Source organism: Pagrus pagrus, assembly GCF_965226575.1.
Source record: "Pagrus pagrus genome assembly, chromosome: 15".
NCBI lineage: Eukaryota > Metazoa > Chordata > Actinopteri > Spariformes > Sparidae > Pagrus > Pagrus pagrus.
Window position 1 is genome coordinate 15,779,106 of NC_140199.1, and position 27,975 is coordinate 15,807,080.

The window sequence follows — 27,975 nt, forward strand, 5'->3', positions numbered from 1 at the left end:
CACCAGTCACTCACACAGCAATCGCTCTCCAATCAATGTCTCTGCATGGAGCAGAAAACACTGGAGCTCGCTGGGCTGCAGAGAGGACGGCAGGGGCTTCTCTGGAGCTCCAGTGACTTTCACCAGGCAGAAGAAAACATAATATCACCACTGTTACATTTGTACCTGCTGCCTTGGGTTGACTAAGTTTGTCTCACTTGTATCAGCTGGACTGAAACAAAGGTGTGTCCTTCAGTTCATGACTGAAGAAAAGTCAGAAATTGAAAAGAAATTCATTATTTTGCTAGTCTAAGGCATTCAGCAGAATGAGCATCTATCTGAAACCCTGTATCTCAATTTAAAACAAAGTTATTGCTTAAACTACAATATATAATTTCAGCTACCAGGAGTTTACAGACGGGAGGAGAGCTCACCGATTACTTTTAAACTTTTGGGATTAAAAAGTGGATTTATCTTCACTCCCATTTATCAACCTGACTGCAGCAGCGATCTGTGGAGGTGACCTCCATTTTCGTAAGCTTACAGCTAATGTACAGTAAAGTATTCTGGATGTTTGGAGTGAATAAACACGAGTGATCCTGGGGTCAAGACTCACGTAGCTGGTGGTGAACACACCATTTAAAAACCACAATTGATGATGTGACTGCACAAATGTGCACAGGCGAGGTAATGTTTTAAAGTTTTATTCATGTTGTGTTTAGTCTCGTTCTCCGACTTCCCTATCCCGGAAGTAGCAACGGCAACCAAATGAGACGCACTGTTATCTTAAGTAAACTCATGGATTTCCATGGGTTTGAACATTCGTTATAACGTAAGTACACAACTCAGCAAAATATATAACAAAGGTCTATTTGTTTTTAGACATTTTAATGCAGAATTCTTACATAGTATATCTTTAAAAGTGTGCAAATTCTCTTTCTTCAAGGTTTCCTGTTGTCTTCATATGTGAAATTGATGTCAATACGTTAACAGATACTGTACTCACATGTTCACTCACACTGTATAGGAGGGTAAATGCTGTATCAAGGGAGAGTGTGGGGATCATTATGTGATATAAGAAGCTGAGCGGTCTGCATGGTGTAAAGTTTCCATATGACAGACTATAGGTATCCTGAGACATGTGCTCAAGGAGAATCGATGAAGACGAGGAAATGAGGTGGTGTGGTCATGGTATGTGGGACCACAATGGTTTCTTACTGGCTTTTTTCTGACAACAAGTTTCAGCAGAAATTCAATCTGAAATATAAGCAGAATACTCATCTGGGCAGTCTCATCTGGACCCTTTTTGATCTTTATTAACAGCTGCTTGTGATGTTTAATGGGTTTGAGCTCATTATGCTGCTGCAGTTACTGTAAGCCCTCAGAATGAGTCAGCTAAACGCTTCTGCTTAAATACAAAGCTGTATCACTGCATGCGAATACACAAAAGACATTTTTAGACCTCTGTGGTGAGCCTGTATTGATTTCATTTTCATCTCATGAAGATGCAGCTATGCTTTTCCATTGCTGGCACAGTAGTTTGGGAAAGCAATTAAGGACTTGAGTTGTGTTCAAGGAGGCCGGATGCACCTACAGGGATTCAAACAACAACTCCTCTTTGTAAGACGATTACCAAAACCACTGCATCATAGTATGCAATGTTATTACGGCTTCTGAGGAGTGTGTAATGTGATTTCACTCTGGAAGAAGAGCACGATGCAGCTTCATTTCATTAACTAGATGGTCATTTCATGATCTACACACCACCTGACCTGATGCTGAGGGCACACTGATCTGTTCAATACCGTCATGTGTGCATTCTATGGAAATATCTATAAATCACTCAACCTGATTGTCAACCACGTGGAAACATGATAACTCAAGTGTGAAAATAAACCCTGTTTCAGTCAGTAAGTAGCTTTGTGTATTAAATATGTAAATATAAAACATGTAAAGGGCTCAGGCTTGTTGAGGAAGCTCGTCGTCGTTCTCTGATGAATTGGATTTGTGTAATTTCCCTGATTTTCTAATACAATGAGTGTAAGAGGTGTCTGTCCCATTAATGACACTCCTGTGTGAGCTGTGCATCTTGACCCCTATTAAAGTACTGTCATTCGGACAGCAGATGGTACCAGCACACACACACACACACACACACACACACACACACACACACACACACACACACAGAAAGAGAAGGAGTGGCCATGGCAACAGACTCATAATGGCTGGCCTGGTGTGTAGTGGAATCACTCGGCCTAATTTGTTAAGTACCACCTCAGTATATTTGATTTAATCAGTCTATTCGGTGCACAAAACAAGTGGCATCACATAAATCGTCAGCTGCCCACACTGACAGTGGATCAGACATCTTCGTTACACACTGGGTGGCGGTTTCATGGACGGACATCTTCACACTTTTATTCCACCTGTGCTGCAGCTTGTGTTGGATTAAAACTTTAAGCAGTTCGTCTGAGCGGCTTGATTTTTCAGATGGCTTGGATATTAGCACCAGTACAGTTCATTCATATGTAAGTGAGGGAGGTCGTATGTCACTGAAAGTAAACTAAACCCATTAAGCCGAGAACAGCTGGCCAGATTTTTAAAAACTACAGCAGATGTTATAATAATCCATAAACCTTATCATGAGTAGTGTTTGTTTAGAATTGAAAAGTAAGAGAGCAGCGTCCACAGAAGAGATGATCATGCTGGTTTATATTTTGAGGAAGAATTTCTTCCTGTACAGCAGGTAAGCGATGAGCACCCACAGTGCAGTTCCCCACAGGCTTTGGAAGAGCCACTCCCAGTGGCTTGCCTGGAAGCGCATCTCCCAGCTGAACGGGAAGTAGAAACCCAGGAGAGAGTGGCCAACATAGACAAAGATGGAGTTCATCCCTGAGGAGGAGAGGAGGAGAGACAAACAGCTGTTAGTGAACAAGACTCTGCTGTTTTAAAGGAACATTTCTGTATTTTTTTTCCCATTGTCATGATACTTTGCACTCACCACCTCCACTGTAGAGATTTGGAAGATACGGATTAAAACAGGTATAGAGGAGCAAGCATTTAAAAGCTTTCAAAATAAACTTTAATTGTACATTAATCATTTAAAACTCTTGTCTCTGACTGCGAACAGGAATAAACAAATAACTGGAAGAAAAGAGAGAGGGCAGTTTATAACCTCTACAAAGCAATCCAAAGCTTTTAAGACACTTTTGTAGTATTGATCCTTCTTGATACAGAATTTCAAAATATATAAAATGATAGGTAGGCATACTAAATGTTTTTAATTACAGCAGATGAATACACAGCTAGATTGGTTAGAAGGCTCTTTGCTGCTAAAGTAGCCTGGATCCCCATGTACAGTAGTTAGCTACAACAATTAATCCATGGTGGCTCATTTCTGTATGTACCTTTGCACCGGCAAAAATGACACTTCAAAAATAATTTAAAAAACGAACAAGAAGCAATGAACTCATCGTGTTTTTGCTTCTTGTAATACCTTAAAGAACAAGTGAAAAGTGTCTGAGAACTAGTGCTAATTGTTTTTATTAAATGTAAGGAGATATGTAAGGTGAGTGCAAAGGAGAAAAACAGTCATTCATACTGAGATTTTGAGTTTTGCATGGTTTGACTCTGAGAAAGGCATCTTTAAATGACTTATGTGAAACTGATATTAAGCATTTGCTTGCCTGATATACTAGACAGGCTGTTTCCCAAACGACTTCACCAGAGGTCAGCTAGTGAGTGCAAAGTTAGCTTAAAGCATTGACGCAGGTTGAACTATAGCAGAATTTTGCTTTAAACCTGTATTTACTATTTTTTAGTTTGGTTTATTGTTAGGTTTGGTGAATGTAAGTTCATTATTGGCTCTCCTCTTTCCTCTGTTTTGCTCCTGTGGAAAATATCTTTCCACAGCAGCATTAGCTGCTTAATGCTCCACTATGTTCACCAGCTAGTTGCTAACTTTGTCTGTTCGATGCGGGGTAGGCAATATAAAGTGGATGTGTAGAGCTCTTTTGCTGAAAACTGCATGCATATGGAAATAAAGTTGATAAGGGGGTAATCCTCAACCAAAACAGTAAAGTCACAGGCTGGAAAACCAAAACAATGAGCTGAAAGGCATTAAAATGCTCAGTAGAGCTGAGAGTCACGTGATGATTCAACCCAGGGTCAAAATTTAATCTAAAGGATCTGTGTAAACGGACGCGTATTGTCTATTTTTTTGTGTTTCATTCAGTTAAAGGTCCACTTTGTCAGTAAGATGATGACAAACTGCTGTGATACAATGTTGGATAACTCTGCGTGGGTTCTTCACTAAAATTACCCAGGTGATTGACAGAGAGTAAACACAACAGCACATGATTGCACATGTTGAACACATTGTTTCTGAGGTTTTTATTGTAATGAAAGTATATATTAACCAGAAAAATACACTGAGCCCTTGATTTGTGTACAAACAGTACCTGGGTATACAAAGGGCCGTCCAGCCCACCAGTCCTTCACATCAGTGACAAAGTACATGCCTCCCAGCAGCAGGAAGGAGAAACAGCCCATACACATCACATACGACAGCGACCTGGCAAAAAAGACCATCAGCAACACTTCACAACAACAGCATCTGCGCATCACTGAAATGTTAGTAACACGGTGTAAACAAGGGCGTAAAAACACAGAGTCTATCAATCCTGGTCTACAGATAAATAACACCCAGAGGTCTCGAGCCAATCCAACACACTGCGGGACAGTGTGCTGGATTCGTCTAAAGCATCAGCAGTGGATCCTTGGCACGTGCCCCGTGGAGCCGTGCCAGCCAGCCATGTCCCTGTCTGCTCTTAAGTGCAAGAATGTTTGATGTAATATCATCTGATGTAAAATGGCTGCCTCCTGGAGCCTCCCTGCAGTGGGCCTTTTTATTTTTTATCTCAGCTGAAGTGGGGCCAAAAAGGACTCTTGGCTGGGAGTTAATTACTTCTAGACATCCAGGCAGGGACTCGTACTCAAGAGCTCAATAACCTGTGCATGATGAACTGCCTATAAAAGCCAGGCAGGTAATGGCGAGGGATGAGCGCAGCGTTAGCGGGGCCCCAGTGGAACATCGTGAAGAATTTGCTTACACATCACAGATGAAATGGTATTCTTCCTGCTGCAACATTAAAGTGATTCACATCATATTAAGGGGAACGTGGGAGATGGAACCAATGCACAGCTCGTAAAGTCATCTACGTCTGAGGTGGTAATAGTGTTGTATTTCATGCTAAATCATTACAAACATTTATCAGGATGCCATGCCCTGTTTTTCCAAAAAGCAATATGATAGTTTGGGAGCAGTGAGACTACACTGTGGTTATATAGATGCTTTTCCCAGAGCCTGATCCCATTCCACACGGACCTGGTAAAATATGAAGTGAGTGCTTCTGGGGCAGAGAGGATAAAGCATCCTTTATTTCACTGGCCGTAAGGAAGAGCGATCATGTTGGGAGGATGTATAACCGCTCCACCTCACACTCCTGACAGGGCTGGGTGATTATTTACAGTCATAGCTGTCGTTAGAGGTAAGTAAACGCGTGTTTTAGCAGCCTTGATTTGTGCCTGTTGGAAACCCATCCTTTCTTTTGTGAGGAAAAGTGGCTGGATTTAGAGGGTCAGGAAGCACTTACCAAAGGTTTTTATTGACAGGTATAAATCCTCCGTCTCGCGTGCACTTAGTAAGGATGGCTGCAGAGATTCCCTAAGGGTGGAAATGAAACAGATTTCAAATCGATGGAAGGCGATAAAGCAAGCAGCATCAAGCTGCTAAAATGTGAGGCAACCGAATCAAGCGAGTCCGACAGATTAAACGATTATCTGAGAGTCCGATGAACAAGGTCCGTCAAGTCACATACACACACACTGAAAACACGCCTGTGTGACCATCCACACCGAAATGCTACAGAGTCACACCCATTTGAGGCCAAGTTGACTCTGTGACTGTGTATGATCTGATGAACTCTGCATCAAAAAAAGCTTTTATTCTCTCATCAGTTTACCTTTACATGTGATTTAGATACTTGAGGAAACATTTTGTGCTCCGCAGAGAAACCCAGGCCAGTGGATTAGAAACTGAACATGCTTGTTAGGTGGATATCCATCATGTGTATAGATGACAGAATCGATGGTGTGGAAATAGCCTAGCCGGGGCTGGATTGAGTCTCCAGGCTATCCAGGCAGCAGGATGTGGGATGGGGCTGGTATGTGGGGCAATCGCTCAATTTCAATCTCTCACTTCTGGGGCCTGATCGTTGGACTTTAATTAACAGGGGCTGTTGTTTATTAGGAGGAAGATGCATGGGCGCCCCTGAATATCAATCCGCCACAGAAATCTCACAGCAGTGAATTGTGGTGTAAAATCTGGCTTGCTGTTTTTTTTTACTGTATCAACACTTTCTGGTTCTTTGTGAACCATCTGTGCGTAATATCAATCCTGTGGCTGGTTGGTTGGGTGCGTGCAGAAATGAGCTCCCTCCTCCACCGAGGAGACCTGCTAATGTCAAGAGCACATGTCTGAAACAAGAGGCAGTTCAGCTCTGCTTCCTGCCTCCCCTCTGAGGCAAAATCGTATTAGAAAAGTCAATATCAAGAGCAGGCCGATCGCTAAAACTAATTTTGCTTTCTTTGTTGGTGAAAACACTTTGTGGTACTAAAAATACTTGTAGCTGCTGAGATTAAAAAAAGAAGAAAGTAAAGCAAACATACATCAGCAGAACATGTGGGATGATTATTTGCTGTATTCACTTTACATATGGTCTGTATCTGTTCCCAGAATCAATAAGAAAGAAGGCTAGCTCTCGGTCAGCCACTGCAATGTGAGAAAATCTATTTTACTGTTATTTTCTATCCCAGTTAACCAGGATTTAAAATTATTTTATTGATCCATCACGAAACACTTAATGATCCTGAATATAACGTCTCCAACATCATTATCTTTAGCAGCATTCACATCACCCATGTAGCGTTAACTGGTGAACCATCAGATATAGTGGCAAAAAACATAAAAGCCTAATGTTTATTTATTCCGTCATGTGTTACTTTATCACTCTGTGCCTCTGGGAGAAGCCAAATGGACCTAATTTATTTCACCTCCCTCCAGTCACTCCCTCCACAATGATAGTCAATAAGATTCAACACCAGGAGACATAATGGGGAGATTTGTCATTTAGGAATTGAGGTTAAAGACATTAAATTATCACAACAGAATTTCAATTGATTCTCATATATATATATATTTATATAAAAAAACAGTTTTTATATATAAACAGGATTTTTTTTTACTGTTTCACCAAAAGACCCATTCCTCGGACCTCTTGACTTGTCATATTGGATTTATTACATTAATATTGGGCCTATTACAGTCCTATTTGATTATAATACTGTAGTTTTATTGTGTATTTTAATAAACTTTATTATTTTGTAATTGGCTCTTTTAGACATGTTAACTCATGGCAAAGCCTCACACAGCTGTGAGCCTGGATCTAGACTATTGGTCTTATTTTCTGACATGTTTTGGGGGGATTTTTTTCTTAACTTTTCAGAAAGTTGTTCTATCAGTCTGTGGTGCTGGGCTACACAAATAAACTTGTCTTGAAGCGACAAACCTACATGACAGATGTAGTATAGATAAGATGAAGTTAATGTTTTCTTAATTCCTTCAATGTGGTTAAATCAGATGGAATCTGAAGGAACCTGTTATCTAAAATTGCAGAAATGGTACAGAAATATATAAACAGCGACATAACTTAATACTAATGGGATCTATTTCTGTGTATTTTTCTCTGACTGTGACTACTGGCCCCTTCTTTTCATCCAGCACAGTTTGATTTCAAAGGCTGACTGATGCAGCCAGCTCCTCCAGCTCCATCATCGCTCCAGGTCAAAGGACTGCCCGTTCAGGATGTCTGCCTCCACAGCATGCAGACTCCTACTAACCCCGTTTCGCAAACGAGCTACATCTCTGCAGCATCTCACTGTACGTACATACAAACAAGGGCCAGGCACAGTCCAGCAGAGCCTGGCCTTTCTGCACGGATATCTGTCAATCTCATCAGAGCGAACTAACAGCCTCATGTCACAGGTTTAGAAATGCAAAACGGGCCATCTCGTGTAACACTATGCTTCTCCCAGTGGGACACAATCCCCCTCTAAATGAAATAGAGGCCAGCTTGCCTCTTTTTGTGTTTTTGGACCACCCAGAATGAGCCCAGATCCAAAACAAATACAACCTCAAACGCTATCAGAGCAGATTCGTGAAGATATTTATCTTTTTAATTTTGGATTGAATAAAACTCTATACCACTCTATCCATACTGTCACATGATTTGTCTGTAAATGTTTGTTGAGATTTAGTGCGCAGGTATATGAATTAATCATGCTCTTCATTAGCCATAATGACTGCAGCAGACTGTAAATAATATGCACAACTATTCTAATCTAAAACCACATTTGAGACACAGGCAGTGAGAGACAGTGTGTATCCCCCTGAGGCACTGGATACCCATGTCTGCCCGGAAACAGAGCCACACATGGATGTCGTTTAATTGTACTGAGATCACACACATGTCCTCTACTAAGTCCTGCTAATGAATGGCTTCTGCAGCTATGACTAATACCCCAGTGGCTGGAAAACACTTCGCAGAGTTTACCTGCAAGGCGAAGTAAAACAGCAGGAACATAAAAGTGCTCAGTTCCGTGTGAGTCATCCAAGCAGGACAATGTTTAAAGTGATTTGTTGTCTTGGTTTTAAATCATCAATTTACGTGTATCCTCATTTACTTTACCAGCTGTGTTTAAGACCTCAACATGATGTGACGTACCAGGATGATGGCCCACACGAGGAATCGACAGAGGATGTGACGGTTCATACCCTTGTAGAAAATGATAATTTTCCCAGCCTGTGGAGAAGCAGGCAGAGATAAGCACAGTCACCACAACTCATTCAATCATACATTTAATGAGAAACACCATGTAAACACCAACAACCGGTGTGTCTATGTAGTCACCCTTGGGTAACTAAATAGGCCTGGGATGTGGGTGTCGATGCTGTGTCCCTGACGCAGCGGTCACATTTCCCGCTATCCTGTTGAGCCAGATGTGGGGTGTAAGCCATCCGCACCCTCTGATTAATTTGGTGATGATGAATATGTTTCAGCTGAGGACATTAGCATGGACGAACACAGAGGAAGGCAGCGGACACCTGGCGTGTCGTCTAAGACTCGCTGACTGAAGGGCTCAGTGCTAAATACCCACCGGGAATTGAGCAATGTGGCTGCGTTTGCATGGCAACTTCCCACAGCACAAATGGTTATACGTGACACTGTGGCCGTCAGAGACTCAGGGTCAAAGACCAAAAGCTTTCTCCTCGCTTTCCGACAACATTTTGTCAATAAAGGACGGCAGCTGTGTACTTCAAATGAGGCGGGAAAAAGTATTTCGCATAACCTTCATTGATACAGTTAGTTAAATGTAGTCTTGTGGTTTTTATCGTCACTGATCCTCTCGGTAAAGAAGCTCTGGTATAGACATTTAAAATGTGCAAAATCACAATATGTTAAGTGAAGTCAATTGTAAGAAATTTAGATTAAAGCAACTTTATGCAACTTGTTTTTCCTTAAAATAACAGCTACAAAATCATGTGGATGGTACAGTGTCTTGTAACAGGGTGAATGCTGTCTGTCTCAGCCACTCTGCCCCCATCACTTGTTTCTGCACTTTGTAACTTCAGTGAGAGGGGAGGATCACAGCGTTACATACATGTTTACTTCAACATACAAGTTTTCAACACATAGCATTGTTGTGATGTATTGAGTTTTGTTTGTAGTCAGCACCTACATTACGTTTGACAAATTGTAACAGACCTGGGATTTGTATTGACGACAGTGGTGTTGCACTCAGAAACTGTGGGGGGCACCAAATTGCACAAAATGCCAATTTCTACATAATGTTGCTTTAAGGTCATAACCAAGCAAGATTTTGATTGGTTTCTGTTCCGAAACAACTGATGTCAGCCAATCAGGGGCCAGTACTGTGAGGGCATAAGGGGCAGTATTTTCGCACTTACTTCTTGTGCAATCTTGCGTGACATTAAATAAATGTTGCAAATCTAAAATGTCATATTGGAAAATGAAAAGACATTTATGGAAGACAAAAACGAATATTTGTTTCCAAAAACCATTCCAGGTCACTTGCTTGCAACAGCTGTCACTGGAGCTACTTTGTACTTAACATTTATTCCCACTGAAAATTATGACTGTTCCCTGAGTTTGAAAATGTGAAATTTAAAATGGTTTCAGCATCACTAATGAAATTTCAGAAATCATGAAACCAATTAAAGGGTGATCTGACCTTTTAATTAGCCATTTTACATCTTAAAATACAACAGGTGCTTGGCCCGAGGTCCACCTTTAACTTGCGTCCCTCCAAGAGAAAAAGGTTGTGCACCCCTGCTTTAGAGAAACTCTGACGTATTAGAAATACTCTTGCACCACTTGTTGAATCACACAGGAGAAATAAATGATCCATCCTACTTGCATCCCCAAGAATCCCATGACAATGGAGTTGATTGTACCCAGAACCCCCTCTGGGTCAAAGGGCTGCGTGGTGTGATACATTTCCTGGCAAAAGCAACATGAAAAGGGCAAGCAAGGTTTTTTTTTAATTCCACCTTGAAGCTTTCACGATAGACAGATAAAATAATGAACAGTGTTTGAGAAAGATCTTACTTTGCATGTGGGGTATCTGTACATGTTATCACCAAACATCCATCTATCAACGTATCCTGCTGCGCCTCCAGTGCAGTTTGGGTAAAGACCGTTATCACCGATTCCACCAGCTCCCAAATACCCTCTGAGAACAAACAGTAATGAAAAGAAAAAGACAATTCATAGCACTGAAAGCATTGCATAATGATTAAAAACAACCTAAAAAGCTCTAAAAGTGCAAACTGGGTAGGAATCCAGCCTCCTCAGGCACGTTTTATCTAACTGATGGCAACGATCACCTCTTGTTTTTAAGATTTTTGCTCACCTCACATCTTCACATTCCACTGAAAAATAAAAAACAATAAGATGTTTGAAGAAACACAAGAGCTGTGGGGGGGAGGGGGGGAGCATTACAATTTGATCTCACAGTATTGTTACGTTGATGCCATGCAGGGCCACAAAAATGGAGGGAAAAAACCCCACACAAAAGCACTGAGCAGAAGACTCAGAGCGAGGAAGATGGATCCTCTGCCTCTGCTCCTCTTATTGCACATGACAGACTGAGATTGGCTAATTATGCCCTCTGAAGCATCCACCACAGGCCCATAAATCACAGCGGTTCATAACACCAGCAACACAAGGTGCACACTCACACCTCTGCTGCAGCGCAACAGCTCCAACTGGAGATTATCTCGGCATGGAGAGATGGATGAAATTTACAACTTCTCGCATATGTGTACAGAGAATTAATGGGTAGACTAGTCACAGCTTTGATTGGACTTACGTAGGGCAGTTGGGCACTGGCATGAGGAAAGTGATGCAGAGCCACAGAGTCTCCAGCAGGGTGATAATCAGCCACTGGGGCCAATAGAGGACCACATCCTGGATGGGATTCCACCAATGATGCTGCATCGTACAGTAAATAATTCTCATTAACATAAAGTTGTCTTTAAGGATTAGGTTCACCTAAAACTCAAAATTCAGTCATTATCTACTTAACCCCATGTGGAAGGAAAGCCGGGTGAAGTTTTGTAGTTGCATCAGCATGAGGGTGAGGAGATAATGCCAGCATTTTCATTTTTGCATGAACTTTTCCTTTAAAGTACAAAAACTGCTTTACTTTTTTACACATTTTAACATTACACTTTATTTTGGTGTATGTTTGGCCACTTATCCAACAATAAGAACAAAAACTCACATCATCAATCAACTAAAATGGACTCAAGGATCCGGGGTTCACACCGCAAATTAGCTGCATCTAAATGTGCTGTTTCAGGTTGGACTTTCTTTGTCTGCCCTGGTGTGTCATGACAGACTTAAGTGAACTCGACAGAGCCGCTCACCACTGTCAGTGGGATTTCTTTCTGGCCCCAGAAAGTCTGCAAGAGTGACAGAGCAAAGTAGGTGAAGCCCAGACGCTGCAGCACTCCAGGGATCCTCAGCCAGGACCAGGACACTGAAACACAGTCAACAACACACACCATGAGCCCTCATGTGTGCCTTAACACACAATGATGAATACTTGAACTTACAACTCAGGTACACGGACAGATATAACTCAGTGGTGTAAAGCTATTCCTGCTGATTTGAGCAAATTATAAATCAGGAAATTGATAGTATTGACCACGAGAACATCCTCTCAATCATTCTACTTCCTGCAGGAGGATGATGGACAGCAGCACACTGGGAAATGGTGTCAGCCTTCAGGATATGGACATGTCAAGAACGTGGGAAGCTAATCAAAGATTCCCAGTTATCTCTCTGTCTCGACAAATTTGGGGGGATAGGATTGGCTTGTGGTTGAGAGATTGATGGTAATCTACACATTAGTTAATTGAAAACCTCTTTGCCACACAAAGTGCCGTAAAAAAAACAGTGTAATCCCAATCATTGATCCGGTTAAATCAAATAAGAGGAGGAAATCTCTCCTTTCACAGGAGAAGAGGAAGCTTTTACTTATGACACATTTGTTAAATCTGCATGTTACACCCCCACCAAGATCATTTACTCTATCTGTCCCCACAGATAATTGTCACTTAAATAAAAATCATCCTGAGGTCACAGTTTTAAGGTGAACTGCGGGAAACTGTTACATCTTTTGTTTCACTTTCTGATCAATTCACACAGGTTTTTTTGTGTGAAATTGAAACCTTTTTTGACGTTCAATATCATTTAAGAAGTGAAAGCTCTGCTGTCTGCTTCCCTTCTCTGAGCACTTTCAGGGATAGATTGAATGAAATAATGATTCTCTGGTGGAAGTGAGCAGAAATGAATAAAGCCATCTGAAAGTTGAGCAAATAGCTGAGCCAAGAACTTTTCAAAAAGAGTTTTCTCTTCTTTGAATGTCCTCTGAAGGCTACTTTTCAGTGCTGGTTCCAGTCTGACTTTCTGACCTCAACTTCATTTGACTGATCTTCTCTTGTAACCAGTCACAATCCAAAAAAGAATAAACACTGCCAAATTATCAGACATAAAATCTTGATTTCACTTTAAAGGTATAATTTGTAAGAAATAGCCAGAATTTGAATATACAGTTGCTCCAAACTATATGGGGCAGCATAACAGCTAAGTGCTGCTCACTATACTCTTTGCTGTAGCTGTCTTTGGCTGTAGCAACTAGCTGCCATTAGCAAGAAGCTCAGTTAGCTGTGGAGCTAAGTGGCCCTATCAGCTGACAGGAGTCTGCCGGCACCCAAGCTCTGGTCTCGATGGGTGTTACACAGTGTGCAAAGGGGCTCAGTCAACCAGGCTCAGCCGCCTCCCAGTGAACATGACTGCTGGACACCAGACTGGGACTGAACACAGCCAGTTGGAAGACAGGGGAAACAGTACAGAGGTGATTTACAGCAGCTCCAATCAGGACTATGACTTCTGGCACTAAACAGCACAGCAGGCGGAGACAGGAAAGGCTCATTGCAACAGAGGAAACCAAGAGGGAGTTCAGTAATCAGCAGCGGGCGAAATTGGCATATTTTAGTCTCCAGCCAAAGCGTCAAAACAAAAATAAAGTAATCAAAATTGGAGGTTCAAAGCTTTGAGGATGAGTCAGACATCTAACCGTAGCTGTATTTATGTGAAATGACTCATAGTTGATGTCAAAGGTTAACACCTTCTTCTCTCTCGTCTGACATTGAAATGATTTAACATATTGAGCTGATATGACTCCATTCTCTTATTAGATCAAACCCTGGGACTGAACTGCTGAGGACGTCCTTGGAGACGGAGGGCAAAGCTGCAGTTTATGGTAAAAGTCACAGTGCTGTTATGATCAGCCCCAGCAGCAGCCTCTGCAGCAGCTGCAAGGGGCTGAGGGGTGTAACACTATCTGTTTGTAATTGTCCATTACCACAGTGCTTGTTTTTGCTCAATCTTCCTCTGTTAAACGTCCCCCGGTGCTGGATTTTGAGACTTCACACACAATAACAATATTTTTGTTAACCCAGTTACACAGACATCCACCCAGGAAAGTCCATTAGTGCTGGGGATGGCTAATGTGTGAAGGGCGCCCTGTGCATCCCCAGGTGGACAATGAAATGGGGGTTTTCAGCCTGCTTCCCCCCCTTTAACCCCGACACAGCCCCGCAGCCGTTGCTTTTAGCACAAATCTGGATCTAAACACATATAATATCTTTGTCAACTGACTTTATTGTTGTGAATGTTATGAAATAAGGCTGAACAATATGGTGATTATTTTGACAGATATTACGATTGCGATATTTTCACAATTGGTGGGAATGATCATCTTTCATTTTCACTGAAAAAAACTATTAAAATCATTATAATGTGACATCTGTTGGGATCTGTGCCAAACAAACATGTTTTCTTACATCTGAAGAACAAGATGTGAACATACCAAATATAAGATGCATTTTACTCCTATCTTGTATGACATTATGGCTGCAGCTAAGGATTATATTCATAATCAATTAGTTTGCAGATTATTTTTTCGATTCATCAGTTGCTCATACAAACAGTGAAAAATGCCTGTGACAATGTCTTGGAACTGAGACATGTTGTGCTCATCTTCAGGTTCATCATTTAGTTTTGGGTTACTACTAGAATAAGTTTACATGCTGCAGCACAGTTTCCCCCTCCTGTCTGAAACAGCTCCTGTCTCTTTAAGGCCTCCTCCTGAATACCCAGTCTGCTCTGATTGGTCAGCTTGCACACGCCGGAGCCAGCACCACTCACTATGTCTTTAGTCAGCTCTGTCATGTTGTCAGCTTTCAATTAGCTTCACTTCTACTCTGTTTTCTGTGGAAGAGAGGAGCTCGGACCTTTTACATGCAGGAGAACCTTAATAACATGAAGGAAAGGGAAAAAAACTAAAAAGCATAATAGGTCTCCTGTAATCCATCATTTCCATGTTAGCAATTTATCACATCTGAGAGGTGAAACTGTCAAATGTTTAGCAAAGCTGATGTTTACAATTTACCTTTAATTAATTATCAAAATAGTTGCCAATTAATTGTATGTTGATTGATCAATTGTTGCAGGTCTATAAGAAAGTATGGATTTGGATATTGAGGTTACCTTGCTACAGAATCTGGCAAAAGTGCTTAATGTTAGATCATACGCAGTTAGAGCCACATTTTTCGGATGACAGATGCATTACCACGAGAAAAGCCTCTTTCTGTTCTCCTGCTTCAGTACATGTATATAATTAGACATGCTAGAGTCTGTTTTAATCTCTTCCCCGGTACAGAACAGAACAAGAACATCCATATATGATGTATTTGTTCCATTAACAATCATGGGCTGCATATTCTGCACCTACGTGGTCCGTCTCGTGGAGAGTAGTTGAGGAAGCAGAAGCCGAGCAACAGCAGGACGACTGTTCTCCAGGTGACTTTGCGCAGCAGCTGCGGGCGGCTGACTCCTCTCCTCTGCATGGATCTGAAAGCCAACACGACTGAAGTCCCGATAATAAACACAAACCTGCAGAAACAACAGTGTTTATTAGTCTATTAGTGCACAAAACTATACATATTTGTGTTTATTAAAATAGAACTGTAAATGTCCTTTATACCAAACCTACCATGGCATGACAAGATCTGCCACAGTTAGACCTGCAACAAATCAATGCAGAGGCATAAATTAATATCAATAGATACACAGATCTGAAGCTATTAAACTGAGTTCACAGTTCTCGCCCTTTCCTAATCTCTTCAATCCAAAAGGACTAGAAGGTGAATTAAGAACAATGTTATGCCCTTAAAGTGCTGCTTCCATCATTAACTATCCATTTTGAAAAGTGTGATTAATAAATATCTACACTCCTGTGACAGCAGCGGTCCTGCAGCAAAGAGAAGATAAATCAAACCACCCTGAAATCAATACACCCTTGTAGATGTGGCAAAGAAGCTATTATGAAATTTAAATTGAGAACGCCCTTAAAGGATGACATGGATTTTGTTTTTTTGGACTTTGATTTACTCCTGACAAAAAAGGATTCATCTGTCTCTTTGCTCAAGAGCCCCTTAACAGTGACTGCTACTCATTCACTGCCCCCTTTCCATATTCTCCCAGCTGCCATTTAAACACCCTCCCTCCTCCGTCTCGTCTCCTCCCTGGTTGTTAATAACAATAAAAATCTATGGATCGTGCCTTTGATTGGGGTCCTATGAGGAATGGCATCCTGTGTGTTTAGTTTGAGACGGCATTTATCATAATTAGTGACAACAGGTCAGAAAATGCTGCAGACATGATGAGGAGAACGCTGCCATTGAATAATTGCCTTGAGTTCACACGAGCATTTCATATCTGGATTTATGTGAAAGAAGATGTGCATTAATGTAAGTAGTCTCAGCTCCTCCCATGAACCAAACTGACCACTGTGAGCTGCAAGTCCTTTCAGGTATAAAAATCACCATGGTTCTTGTTAACGCTGAGTAACTGGCGTAGGCTACACTTGCCAAAGCGAGCAGTAAGGTTGCAGTCATGCATATGCTAAATCAACATTAGCCTGCCATTCACTTCCATTCTTTCTGTTCGAAGGGGGAAGAGTTCAACTTTGGTGAACTTTGACTTTGCAAAGTCGCAGCCGCGACTAATAGCAAAGACAAAGACGTGTGTGTGATTGACCCTTTTAAATGGACAACGAACCAGCCTACTTAGTTCAACGTGCCTCACGTCCTGCACAGCCAGCTGACATTTGTTTATGTGTGACCGTACTGTAAGCTTCAACCTCATTGCTCATATACTTGATAGTGATTTTCTTTATTTTTATATCTGACTGGCAAACCTGGCTAGTGAGGTGATCATCAAACCAATCAAAAAAACTCAGAAAAAACTATGAACAAAAATGTCCAAAGCTAACTGTGACAAGTGAAGGTAACTGACGTAAGTATGATATAACGTTACTGTAGAGTTTACACAGGAAGTAAAAGTAGAAAATAGTGGCTGCAGCTGCAGTGCAACACTTTTATTTTGTATTTTTGTGCATATCTTATACTTTACTTAACCGTTCCATGGTGCATGTTGAAAGAACCAGTAGCCTCCTCCACCATAGTTCACAAAAACCATCACCGTCAGGGAAAACCTACAAAGACAGTAGTGAGTAAGCACTATAGTATAGTGACGCTAAATGACAAGTCAGTAATAATTGGATTAACCTTCATGCAGTAGAGTGAGCGATGGGCGAAACTGTTTTCAAACTATTCAAACACATGAAATACAGAATCAAACATTCATATCTGACTTTTTTCTTTCAATTCAACTAATACATCTGATTAAATATTAACTTTTGAATTCAAGTTAAAGTGATCAGAGGAGGGGCCAGCCTTTTATTCTGTCACACTCAAATGCAAGGTAATGCAATCTAAGCATTATGAATCACTCAGGAAATGAACACTTGTCCTCTGGATCTCCTCAAGCAGGAGTGCTGACTAAAGACTTTGCGTCTAATATATGATACACTTTATACTTTAGCACTGGCCAAGGCTGCTGAAACACAGCGCACGTGATGGAGTGCTTCACTGAATCAGACGTCGGAGGGAAAAAAAGGTGTTTGCGTTGCATGTCAGAAAATGGGCGGGGGCCATTACACTACACAAACTTGTGGGGGAATGTAAATGGCGGCTGCAGAGGTTTGCTCCGAGGCAGGTTCAATCTTTCACAGTCCTCAACATTTATGTTTATGATTCATGTGTTATTTAATCAAAAAGAAGAAAAAAATATCATCAGGGGGTCTTTAAGAGCCATAATAAGATTAGGACAACCTCTAAGAACAAGACGGTCTGATAAGGTGCACTGTATCTACCTCTGCCTCCTCTTGTTTTTCTGCCTAGATTCAATTAAGAGGTGCACCAGAGCCATTACTGCTCTTTTAGCCCCAACCTGCTGATACAAGATTTTAATCGGCCACTATCATCTCAAAAGGGCTATTAAAGTAGAGTAAATCCTGCTGCATGTGCCCATGTACTCTTTCTCCCTCTCACACACACACACATATAAATGCACGCAGGCTATCATTTAAATTTTGACGAACGTACCCATTAGTCGCCATAGTGACAAAGACAGAGGTTAAATCTCTAGTCAGATGAGACCTGGTGAAAATCACTGCAACATCGGGGCATCTTTTTAATCAAAACACTTTGGGTGTCTGCGAATGAGAGCTTCATTTTAGGCAGATTACATTAAAAAAATGCCACACATGAGACAGCGGAGGCGGCTTATTATGATTAAGGGAAACTATAAGTGCTTAATTAATATGATGTGCAATGAGATCACTTTGTTTTATGTTGCACCAAAGTTAATGTGCAGGTTGAGGCACCACAGGCTTGTTTCTTGGTTACTAATCAGGTTAAAGCTGTAAATATCCCCCTGAAGCTCTCCAATGAACATTTGTCACTGCAGTAATAGACTTAATTCATGTCTGGGAATCAGCATTCATGATTTATAGCGAACAGATTACAGATAGACACGTCTTTCTTGCAGCAGTGACAACTGGTTATGACTCGCTGATGGACGCTTATGGACTTCTTTGATTTGAATCACTGTACATGCATTACCAATTAAGAGTGTGAGCTTAGTACATTTTGCCGTTGCGAATGGATAGTTACACTCTATCACTGCAGAGTATTGAGTTACCTACTGTACTGGCGGTATCAAGTACCCAATCTAGTCATAATAAATTACTTTTTGAGTGGAAATGCCAAGGTTCTTTAACTTCAGAGGGTATCTGAAACTGAATCGGAGGAAAACTTGGAGTTTAGTCAAAATAAGGCCCAGAATGAGTCAGCCATCTGGTGTTAAATGGGACTGACAATACATTGTTTTGCTGTAATAGTTGTTCCCTCGGTTGTATAGCACTGCTAACTACTGACAGTGCGATTTTCCACAGTAAGGGAACCGGCGACAGGCTTTTAGCAGTGTGGCACAAGATTAAAATCCAAATCCTTTTAGAAAAATTAACGTGCAACCGTAGCCTACTGTTCTCTGTATATCATGTCAGTGTGAGCCTGAGCAATGATCAGAAAAACCTTTCGGGCTCAGAAGAAAAGCCTTTTGCCTTCAGAAATGTCTCAGCATTTATGGCAGATGACTGATGTGTCTGTTCTCTGTAGAAAGTTGTTACTTATCAGGGGGATGGATCATAAGTCACAGGGCTGAGGAGGCACACGCAGCGTTAATCTTGAGCCCTGAGTCACAGTTTGATTAAGTGCGTTGTCAGGTATGAGAATTTCCAGTATCACCAATCAGGACATCAATATTGCACACGTATCTGTAACCCCAGAGTGACATTTCAGATAATAAGATTGAGCAGGACTGCAGCAGGAAGTGTAACTGAAGGGAAATGAAATCGAAATGTATCCTTCCCTTGAACCTCTGTGAATCCTGATGTAAATGTACTCAACCAATTCAGCTCCCAAACTAAATAAAAACTATGTGGTATTTTGAATTCAGCCCATATGCACGGTGGTTTCAGATGGCTTTTCATCCAAAAGGAAGCCGCAGATGGAGAAGATGCCAATCGTCTGCTGGATGCTGCCTCTGTGCTGCTGGATTTCCTCTCGCTCTCCATTTTGGCAGGAGATCTATGGCCGTGTGGATGTGTGCTGATATGTTGACGGTATTATTACATCAATTATTTGGCAAGGGGGAGGTCAAAGCCACACCAGCATCCTGTTTCCAGAGAGGCGTGCTTTGTGTCTACCCCCAGGCCACAATTAAGGCTAGCAGGGAGCCCAGATTCAATCACATGCATCACTCCTGTCCAACAGAAACACAGTGTTCCAAACCCGAGACGCACTGATATCAGAAATCACGCCCAAAGCTATACCGCCTGATAACAAAAGCTTGGAGGAGCATGTGGCCAGACTGTGACCCCTGTAATTATTCATTATGTTGGGCCTGTAGATCTTCATCATGCCTCAGACAGCTCTAAAAAGAATTAGCATGAGAACTAGCCACATGTGGTGATAGACTGATAAACAGGATGATTGTTGATGGCATACATACCCTCGGAAAGTGTCCAGCGAGCGCAGACGCTTTGGTTTAGCTTCAGTGGTATTGTGCTCGCCTTCAGAAGTATGTGGTCCATCCTGTAAAAACAATCAGGGGGTAGACAAAATAATGTCATAACTTTGGCTTTTAAGTAACTAAACACCAGTGTGGGTCATATAAGGTAGCAGCATTTGTTAACCCATTATATGTAGCTACTGCATTTCAATCTGTGCAGGGAAATAGTGGAAAGGTTTGGATGTGGGACTTAGAAAAAGTACAAACAGTACTCAGTTTAGAAGAAAACTTTTATTTTCAAGAGGTTAAGAGATAACTGTTTTTTTTTTTTTATGTTAGTGACACAGTGTGGTATTTGGGTTGTACATAGAATTTGGAAAATTGTTTATAAATTGTATATTTGTTAATTGATGAGTAGGGGAGAAGGGGTAGAAATAGAATAAGTATACAACTTCCTATTAACTCTTATTATTTATTGCCCTACTGTTGAGGAGAATTTGCTCATTGAGTTTGTTGTATAGTTTTTTTGTTCCTTTCATTTCATTGTTGTCAATCAATCAATCAATCAATCAATCAATCAATCAATCAATCAATCAATCAATCAATCAATCTGTTGGGGCCCTTGTTTAGTTGTTATGTATATGTTTCAACTTTTGAGTGGTATTTCTCTTTGTTGTTGCAGTTAATTTCTGTTTTTAGGACTTTAAGTTTTTTATTAAACAATAATATAAACACATTTTTGGGGCAGCTGGGGGCAGCAGAACAAGATGTAAACATTGATCACCTCATAAACGAAAATCCCACATCTACGAGGCGTCTTTATGGATTCATCTGCTTTTCTTGCGAATCACTTCCCTCCTTTGCCTCTGATTGGCTCACACTGGTACTCCTAACCAAACGCTAACAAGTCTCACTCCACATGCCCAAACCTAACTAACCCGATCAACAAAGGCAACCAATCAAAGGCAGAGCTGGGCGTCTCTTAACAAGGAAAGCGTGATAAGGCATCTAGGAGACACGGAGCAACGATATCATTCAGTTAGAGTTTTGTTTCTGGTCACCTGCTGAATGTAAATCACACATTTACTCTACTTTTAGCTCTGTTTTGGTCCCCACCTACTTAGAGGGGAACTGCACAGACAGGTTCGTCATTGGGTGTGTCCTTTCACATTACATGTAGTCATCTGATCTAGTGTTAATATAAAAGTATTGATCAGTGCAGCTTTAAATAATTCAGCTTTGTTGTCAATTAGAAGCCCACTTACTTGCCTCATGTTGCGTTGATTACTTACATGTAAAATAGCTGATTACAGGACTTCTTTTAATAGCTGAAAAATTCTGCTAAATGTCATTTAGTTGAAAATGACCCTCTTTTGTAGCAGTGATTGATTATAATCATGTTAGAATTGTAGTTTTTCTCTCTTTTACAACAAATTAATGTGCGTACCCTCTGGGCTTTAACTTTAATTTAAAAAAATTGAAGAGTACACATTTAGAAAAACATAAAATAGCAACGCTATCATATACTTGTTCTTGTTTGAGTACTTTATGTCACTGTAATTGTTCTGAGATGCAAAAATGTTGACAAAACCAAAAATCCACATTTGTCAAATGGGTCAGAATTCCTCTAAATGGTGATTGGCATCTCTCTGTCCCAGGTCATCCTCTGTGCGGTGTGGCGGCGCCTCTTTTCCCCCTGCTCTGTGAAGGCAGCATTGAGATGACTCTGGCCTGTTGCCCTCTCAGTTGGATTAGCCTGACTCGCTGGCCTCCATGCAGCAGTTAAAAGAGCCAGAGCAGGAAGACACCAGCGCTAATATGTTATGATGGATCTGCATGCCATCCAGACAGCATATGGAAGACAGAGACATCTTGCTTGGACGAATAAGAGGAGCCATTCATGCTCACCAAAAATACACAGCAGCTCTTGCCATCAAGCAAGATGATTGGACGGATACGGCGCTCTACCGCTTCCATGTAAGTCTGCTGTACAATTGGCTCTGCTAACATTTGTATCAATCATTCCATTAGTGTCTCCCAAACGGCTTGATGACTGGAGTCTCAGAGCAATTTTGGTATGCATCTCTGGCATTGTAGTTAGCCAATGAAAACAACGCAATGTAACTGTTGGATCAAGGCAACGCTGACATTTGCTTTGAAAAAAAGTATAAAGTCAATCATCTGCAGCAATGAAGAAATAAAACTGGTGCAGTATCTTCGGAGGGCAATTTTCTACTTTAGTTTCTGGGAACAGGAATTTTCTTGAACTGAAGACAAACAAAAACAAACAAAATTGTGGTTTGGATGCTTGACCACTCATCTGATGGAAATCCTATGATTGGTTTATGATTGATCCTAATTTAATCACTCAAGTTATGCATCTGTCTCATCTCATTAAGATATTAATCTAAGGCATTCATGAGAAGCAGAATTCTACTTACATTATCCACTGAGTACTGTGGGCCTTGGCAGCAAATGGTCCCAATAAATTTTGATGTACAACGCCTCCTGTGAACGGGACAAAAGGTTTGAGCTGCCTGGTTCTGATGGAAGAATAATCAGTGCAGGATGTGGATGATGTAAAAAACACATGGGCACCTGTATATGAAGGGTACCGCGACGAATAAGAGAGCGATCACAGCCAGTGAGAGAGCTGCCACCAGAACAGCTGTAAAAACAAAAAGGAAAAGGAAATGTTTACAAATGGACATTGTGTAATCAGACTGTACCGCCCTACGTCATTCTGTCTGGAAGTCCATGTCGGGACCTTTATGCTGTACATCTCTATCAGAATGGGATCTGACCGGGGATAAAAGGCCTGATAACCAGTCCAAACTGTCAGCCTTACTCGCCTCTAGACTCCCTTGTGGCTCTCTGTCAGTCAACCAGTGTCAAAGGGGATCCCTCAAGTGACAAACAGGCACCTAATGGAAAACTCTTGGTCGATCCATCAACTCATCTCAATCACGCTGGGTAATCTAACCCTGCAGGCATCTGACAAGGAAAATGTAAGGCTACACTGGGACAAGAATGAGAAAACAAAGACAGAGGCGAAAGAGCTGGAGCTGGAGGGCAGCATAGATAGGAGCAGGGTCAAGATGAGGTTTACAGTACGAGAGAGGGCACGAATACTGCAGCTGAGATGTATTTTATTTGATAAATAAGTAATGAAATCTACCTAGATCATAGAGCAAGGACTGGGGTAAAGCCTATGGATTAATTTTTAAGCTAAAAAAAAGGTGATCTTAATGGGACAGTTCACCCTAAAAATCTCTTACTTGTAGGGCTATTTATCCATGTGGATTGTTTTGATACAATTTGCCAACTTTTGGAGATATCAGCCATTGACATGTCTGCCTTCCCTCCAATATAATGCAACCAGCTGACACTCGGCTTGTGCTGCTCAAGGCGCCAAAAACATACATTTGAAAAACAGAACAGCAATTTTTCTTTCCAGAAATCATGACACGGTTAATCAAGATAATCCACAGGCCTTGTTGTGAGTAGTTTCATGTAGGAACTAGTTTCTGTCACCGAACTACAACCGCACAACCATATGACCGTGCAGAAGGAAGCATGTATGATGGCTCATCCTATAGATGGATGGATGTAAACATCAACGGCGTCCTCCTCAGCTGAGCTGTAACATTAGCCAGCTTAGTTATCGTAGTAAGCTAGCCTCTCCTTAATGAGTAGACCGCTCAAAACTAGGTTTGTGGATTATTTTGAGTTACAAGGTCATGAATCCTGTAAAGAGACCTTGTTGATGAGCTTTTCAAATGTATTGTTTTGGCGCTTTGAGCACCACAAGCTGAGTGCCATCTAGTCCCATTATATTCAGAGAAGGCAGACATCTCTACAGCTGATATCTCTAAAACAATCTAGATGGATAAGTAGCACTACATGTAAGAGGAAAAAGATGTTTTTCCTTTATTTTGAGGTAAGCTGTCCCTTTAAAAGAGACAAGCATAACAGAATTTATGCTACTTAATGTGATTTCTACCTTCTTTATTGCAAACAAAACCACAAATTTGCGACTTTACTGCTCAGTTATCAGCATCAGAGTGACATTTTACAGCTGTGCTACTGATTATAAAACTATAACTCACAGGCTCAGGGGATATCATTTGGTCTTCTTGCGTCAAAGCATTGGAAATAAGGGGGCAGTACGCACAGTGTTTGTCTTCAGTGGAAAAACAAACAAAAAGAAGCCATTTTAACCTGAGCTGAATCCACACTGTGACATCTACTCTGAACAAAGAGCAGTCACTTGATCGCCGTGAATAGTCACGGCATCTCTCTCCTCTCCTGAAAACACCATCTCAGCACATGAAGTGAAACAAATCTAGCAGTCACGCTCACTCTGTTAGTTATAAAAAATAAAATTAATTGAGGCATTTCAAGACAAGTTTAGATCATCGGCATGTTTGCCAAAGTCGAAGAAACACTTAATATGAGTCGATATGGTGGATTTGTTTGTAAGAATTAAGGCCTCAGCAGGTGACTTGTGGTTTGTGGTACAATGCAGAATACAGTACTAACATGATTAAAGGGTGGATCTGATAGCAGCTGCACAGAAACATATCCTTGAAGTATACTGCACCCAACAACAAATGACCTCATGAAGCCCCACGGCCGATCAATCTGAGACACTGAAGTAAACTTTGAAATTCCCTAGCAAGGCAACTCTAACCTGTCTTGAGCTGCTGACCAGACCATTACTTAAGCTGAGCAAGTCCTATGGGGAGTTTGTATAATCACCGGTCTGTGGAGCTAATGGAAGCTCATCATACTGTGAGGGGTGCAGTCACACTGACCATATATCTGCTTGGATAATGGCTACTTGGCCTTAAAAGTCTGATCTACAACATAATCTGCAATATTGTTAAGTAGAGTGTACATTATGGAGAGTGACGCTTTCAAAATCCCATTACGCCTTAATCCTTCCACACTCCCTAATGTATTACCCACAATGCTCCACGTGCGGAGCCAGGCTTCAGCACAAACAGAAAAGCTTTTCTTTTATCCCTTTTCAAGAAAGCATGTCTTATCTGATCAATACACATCATGTCCCAGGAGATGGACGAGAACTGCTGCTCAGTAGATGTGGACAAGCCGAGTGATTCTGGTCTTTGCTGACTCAATTAAGTAGAGAGCGGATCAAAGGTTCGACGTGGCTTCTTTTACTGTCACTGTGGCTCATTAAAGCAGTCCTATTATTCAAGACTATGTGACTGATTGCCTTATTTCGTCATCCTGTAGTCTTCATCAGTGTTGGGCACTTACGCAGGTATGCGTTGTTTGGTGTTTTATCAACATCGTGAATGCAGCTGGGATCACTGGTGGCCTCTGACATCTGGATCCGAACAGAGAAATAACCACCCTCTCCATATGTCTGACTCCACCTGCATCCAAAAGAGTGAAATACTGAGACACACTTCCCGTAAAAGCACATAAAGCAACGTGACGTTTTCATTTGATCCCCTCTGAAATGAAAGTTCCTCATAAATACTTTCTTCATCCACTGCTGCTCCTCTTCCTCTTGACCTGACTGTAAACAAAAAGACTCTTCCCATCTCTTTCCCCGATGAAGCTCAGGAGCACCACCTAGTGTCTGCTCACATAAAGTGCATCCCTCTGTCCTCTCGTCATCACCAGTTTCAGGCCCCAAAAACATGCATTACACGCTCATATTGATCCACTGTTAGGATGACATACTAGCTATCACTTGGAGTGTTTTTTCAAAGGGGAAAAGGAAATCAATAGCTCCACAGTCTGGTTAGAGACCTCAGCATTGATCTAGGAAGCACGAGACCGGCCCTCTGAGAGGGCAAGAAAAAGCACCAGAGGCTTGTCATCCTGCAACCGAATCTCTGGCACCGTGTTAACAGGTGACCCCCAAATAGAAAAACTCTGCCCTTGTGTCTTGTCAGTGCTGATTGTTTTTAGAAACAGCAACTGTCTCCCACAGTTAACATCCCTGCGAGGTTTCCGCAGGACTTTGAAGTTTTAATGAGCCCTTTTCATCAATATTGGAATGTCAGGTCTTATTAACCCCAAATAGGCTCCTGATCGATACCCAGCGAGGTGGTTTAAGGGAGGGAATCACTCAGGTCCAGAAAGCAGGTCAGGATTACTCCCCCAGCCCTGTAAATAATCTCACAGAATGCTGATGCCACCACACTATATTATGTCTGAGCAATACACTCCCACAGGCAAGAGTTCAAATGAGTAAACAGAAAACAAATCAGCATTTTTACCTCTCTGTGATTTGTAGGTGAAGCCGACAGCTGTTTTCATGTCGGAGAGCTTAACTTGTTACCTGCAAAGAGTCGTGTTCCTGGTCTGTGAGTCCACTCGCATAGTCAGAGTGAATTTAGTGCTGATCACTGATGCATAGCTGTTGTTGGGTTTCACAGTGGCCAAATGCTGATACACACACTGAGAGTAAAAACAGGAGATACATTGACAGGTGCAAAAAGGGAATGAGCAGGGCAATGCCAAGGATTCGCTGAAGACAATAAGCTTGTCAAAATAAAATATTAAAGATTGAGTTTATCTGACATTCTTAACATTTCTTGCTTACATGGTTTCCTCTCCATGGGTTTAGTTTACTTGCCATGAGGCGTACTGCAACACCTTCAAAAATAAAGTTGGATAATATCTCCTGTGACTCTGAAGGGAACTTTCTAAAATCTTACATAGCAGTTGCTAGTGCTGGACCAATAGATGATTGAAATAAAGTCAACTTGAAAAAAGTCTGCACACTGTTGCTCCCTTTCAATTTATTGGCCACAAGTTCATGTTATGTTTCGAGCTACTGCTCTTCTTCAGACTTTGAAGACTACAGGCACACAGACAACTTTTAAAAACTAAAATTTAAGGAATTAAACCTGACGATGACATCAGGGGACATCTTGACTTTAGATTTGTAACAGAAAGACACAATTACTCACTGAAAAGACTCATGCATTACTAGTCTGAGAAGATCTTCTTAAAGACGCTGAGTTGAGTTACATTATACACTAGGGACTTAAAATCAGTAAAATATGTCTTCATACTGTTGACTTGTTCTGTGTACATTGTTTTGAACCTTTTAAAATGGAAAAATCTAGACGTATGTAAAGTTTTTTGGAGAACTAAAATAATTTAGCAGAGAAACCTTCACAAACAGATAGAAGAAGGGAAAAGACAAACAGAGACAGTATATATTCTTTACCTCGTAGCAATAATCTGATGTGTAGAAGACCTGAACCTCTTCTGTCAGCTGGTTATGAAATGTTACCAAAGCCTGGTCCATTTTCACAGCAGGCTCTGCAGAGATGTAAAGCAGCACTGATTTACAGCTCAAACAGCTTTCTGTACATCATAAACACAAGATATAAGATCACTATCATCGTCAGGATCATTAACTGACTCAATAGTATTGACTCAGTAAGTTCCCACACTACACTTAAGGCATGTCCACTTGTTATATTTGAATTTCAACCTCCAATACAGGGATCAAACATTGATTGTCACAAGAAGCTAAGCTTTGGTAGAATTAAATCTGAACACCAGAATGATCCGCATACTCCTAATGAATCCCAGAAGCCTCACTTGATTTTGAATGTCCTCCGTAGCAGCTGGTCACAAGGATTAACAAAGTTAGACTTGTTTGTAGCAGTCTCCTGGTCTCCATGTTGCTACTTGAAAACAGACATTCCACTGCACATCTTTATAACACTCACACCGATATAAAAAGTGGTCAAAGGGCAGCGTGCATGCGTGGTTGGTGGTTCCTTCTTCTAGCTTGTTTATGGTG

The 27,975-nt window shown here is 41.3% G+C and overlaps 1 protein-coding gene across 1 annotated transcript; it reads right to left on the reverse strand.

Annotated features, from left to right (window-relative positions):
* Window positions 1-2,692: 2,692 nt before the first annotated feature.
* On the reverse strand, window positions 2,693-27,852 carry LOC311270102 (heparan-alpha-glucosaminide N-acetyltransferase; the record flags this gene model as incomplete). Its single annotated transcript, XM_084374753.1, has 18 exons — window positions 2,693-2,874; window positions 4,443-4,555; window positions 5,637-5,707; window positions 8,826-8,903; window positions 10,536-10,622; window positions 10,731-10,854; window positions 11,494-11,615; window positions 12,053-12,165; window positions 15,487-15,647; window positions 15,748-15,778; window positions 17,174-17,250; window positions 20,172-20,254; window positions 22,613-22,679; window positions 22,770-22,839; window positions 25,458-25,576; window positions 26,494-26,612; window positions 27,391-27,485; window positions 27,771-27,852. The coding sequence occupies 18 exons, from the start codon at window positions 27,850-27,852 to the stop codon at window positions 2,693-2,695; spliced, it is 1,794 nt and encodes a 597-aa protein (XP_084230879.1).
* Window positions 27,853-27,975: the final 123 nt, after the last annotated feature.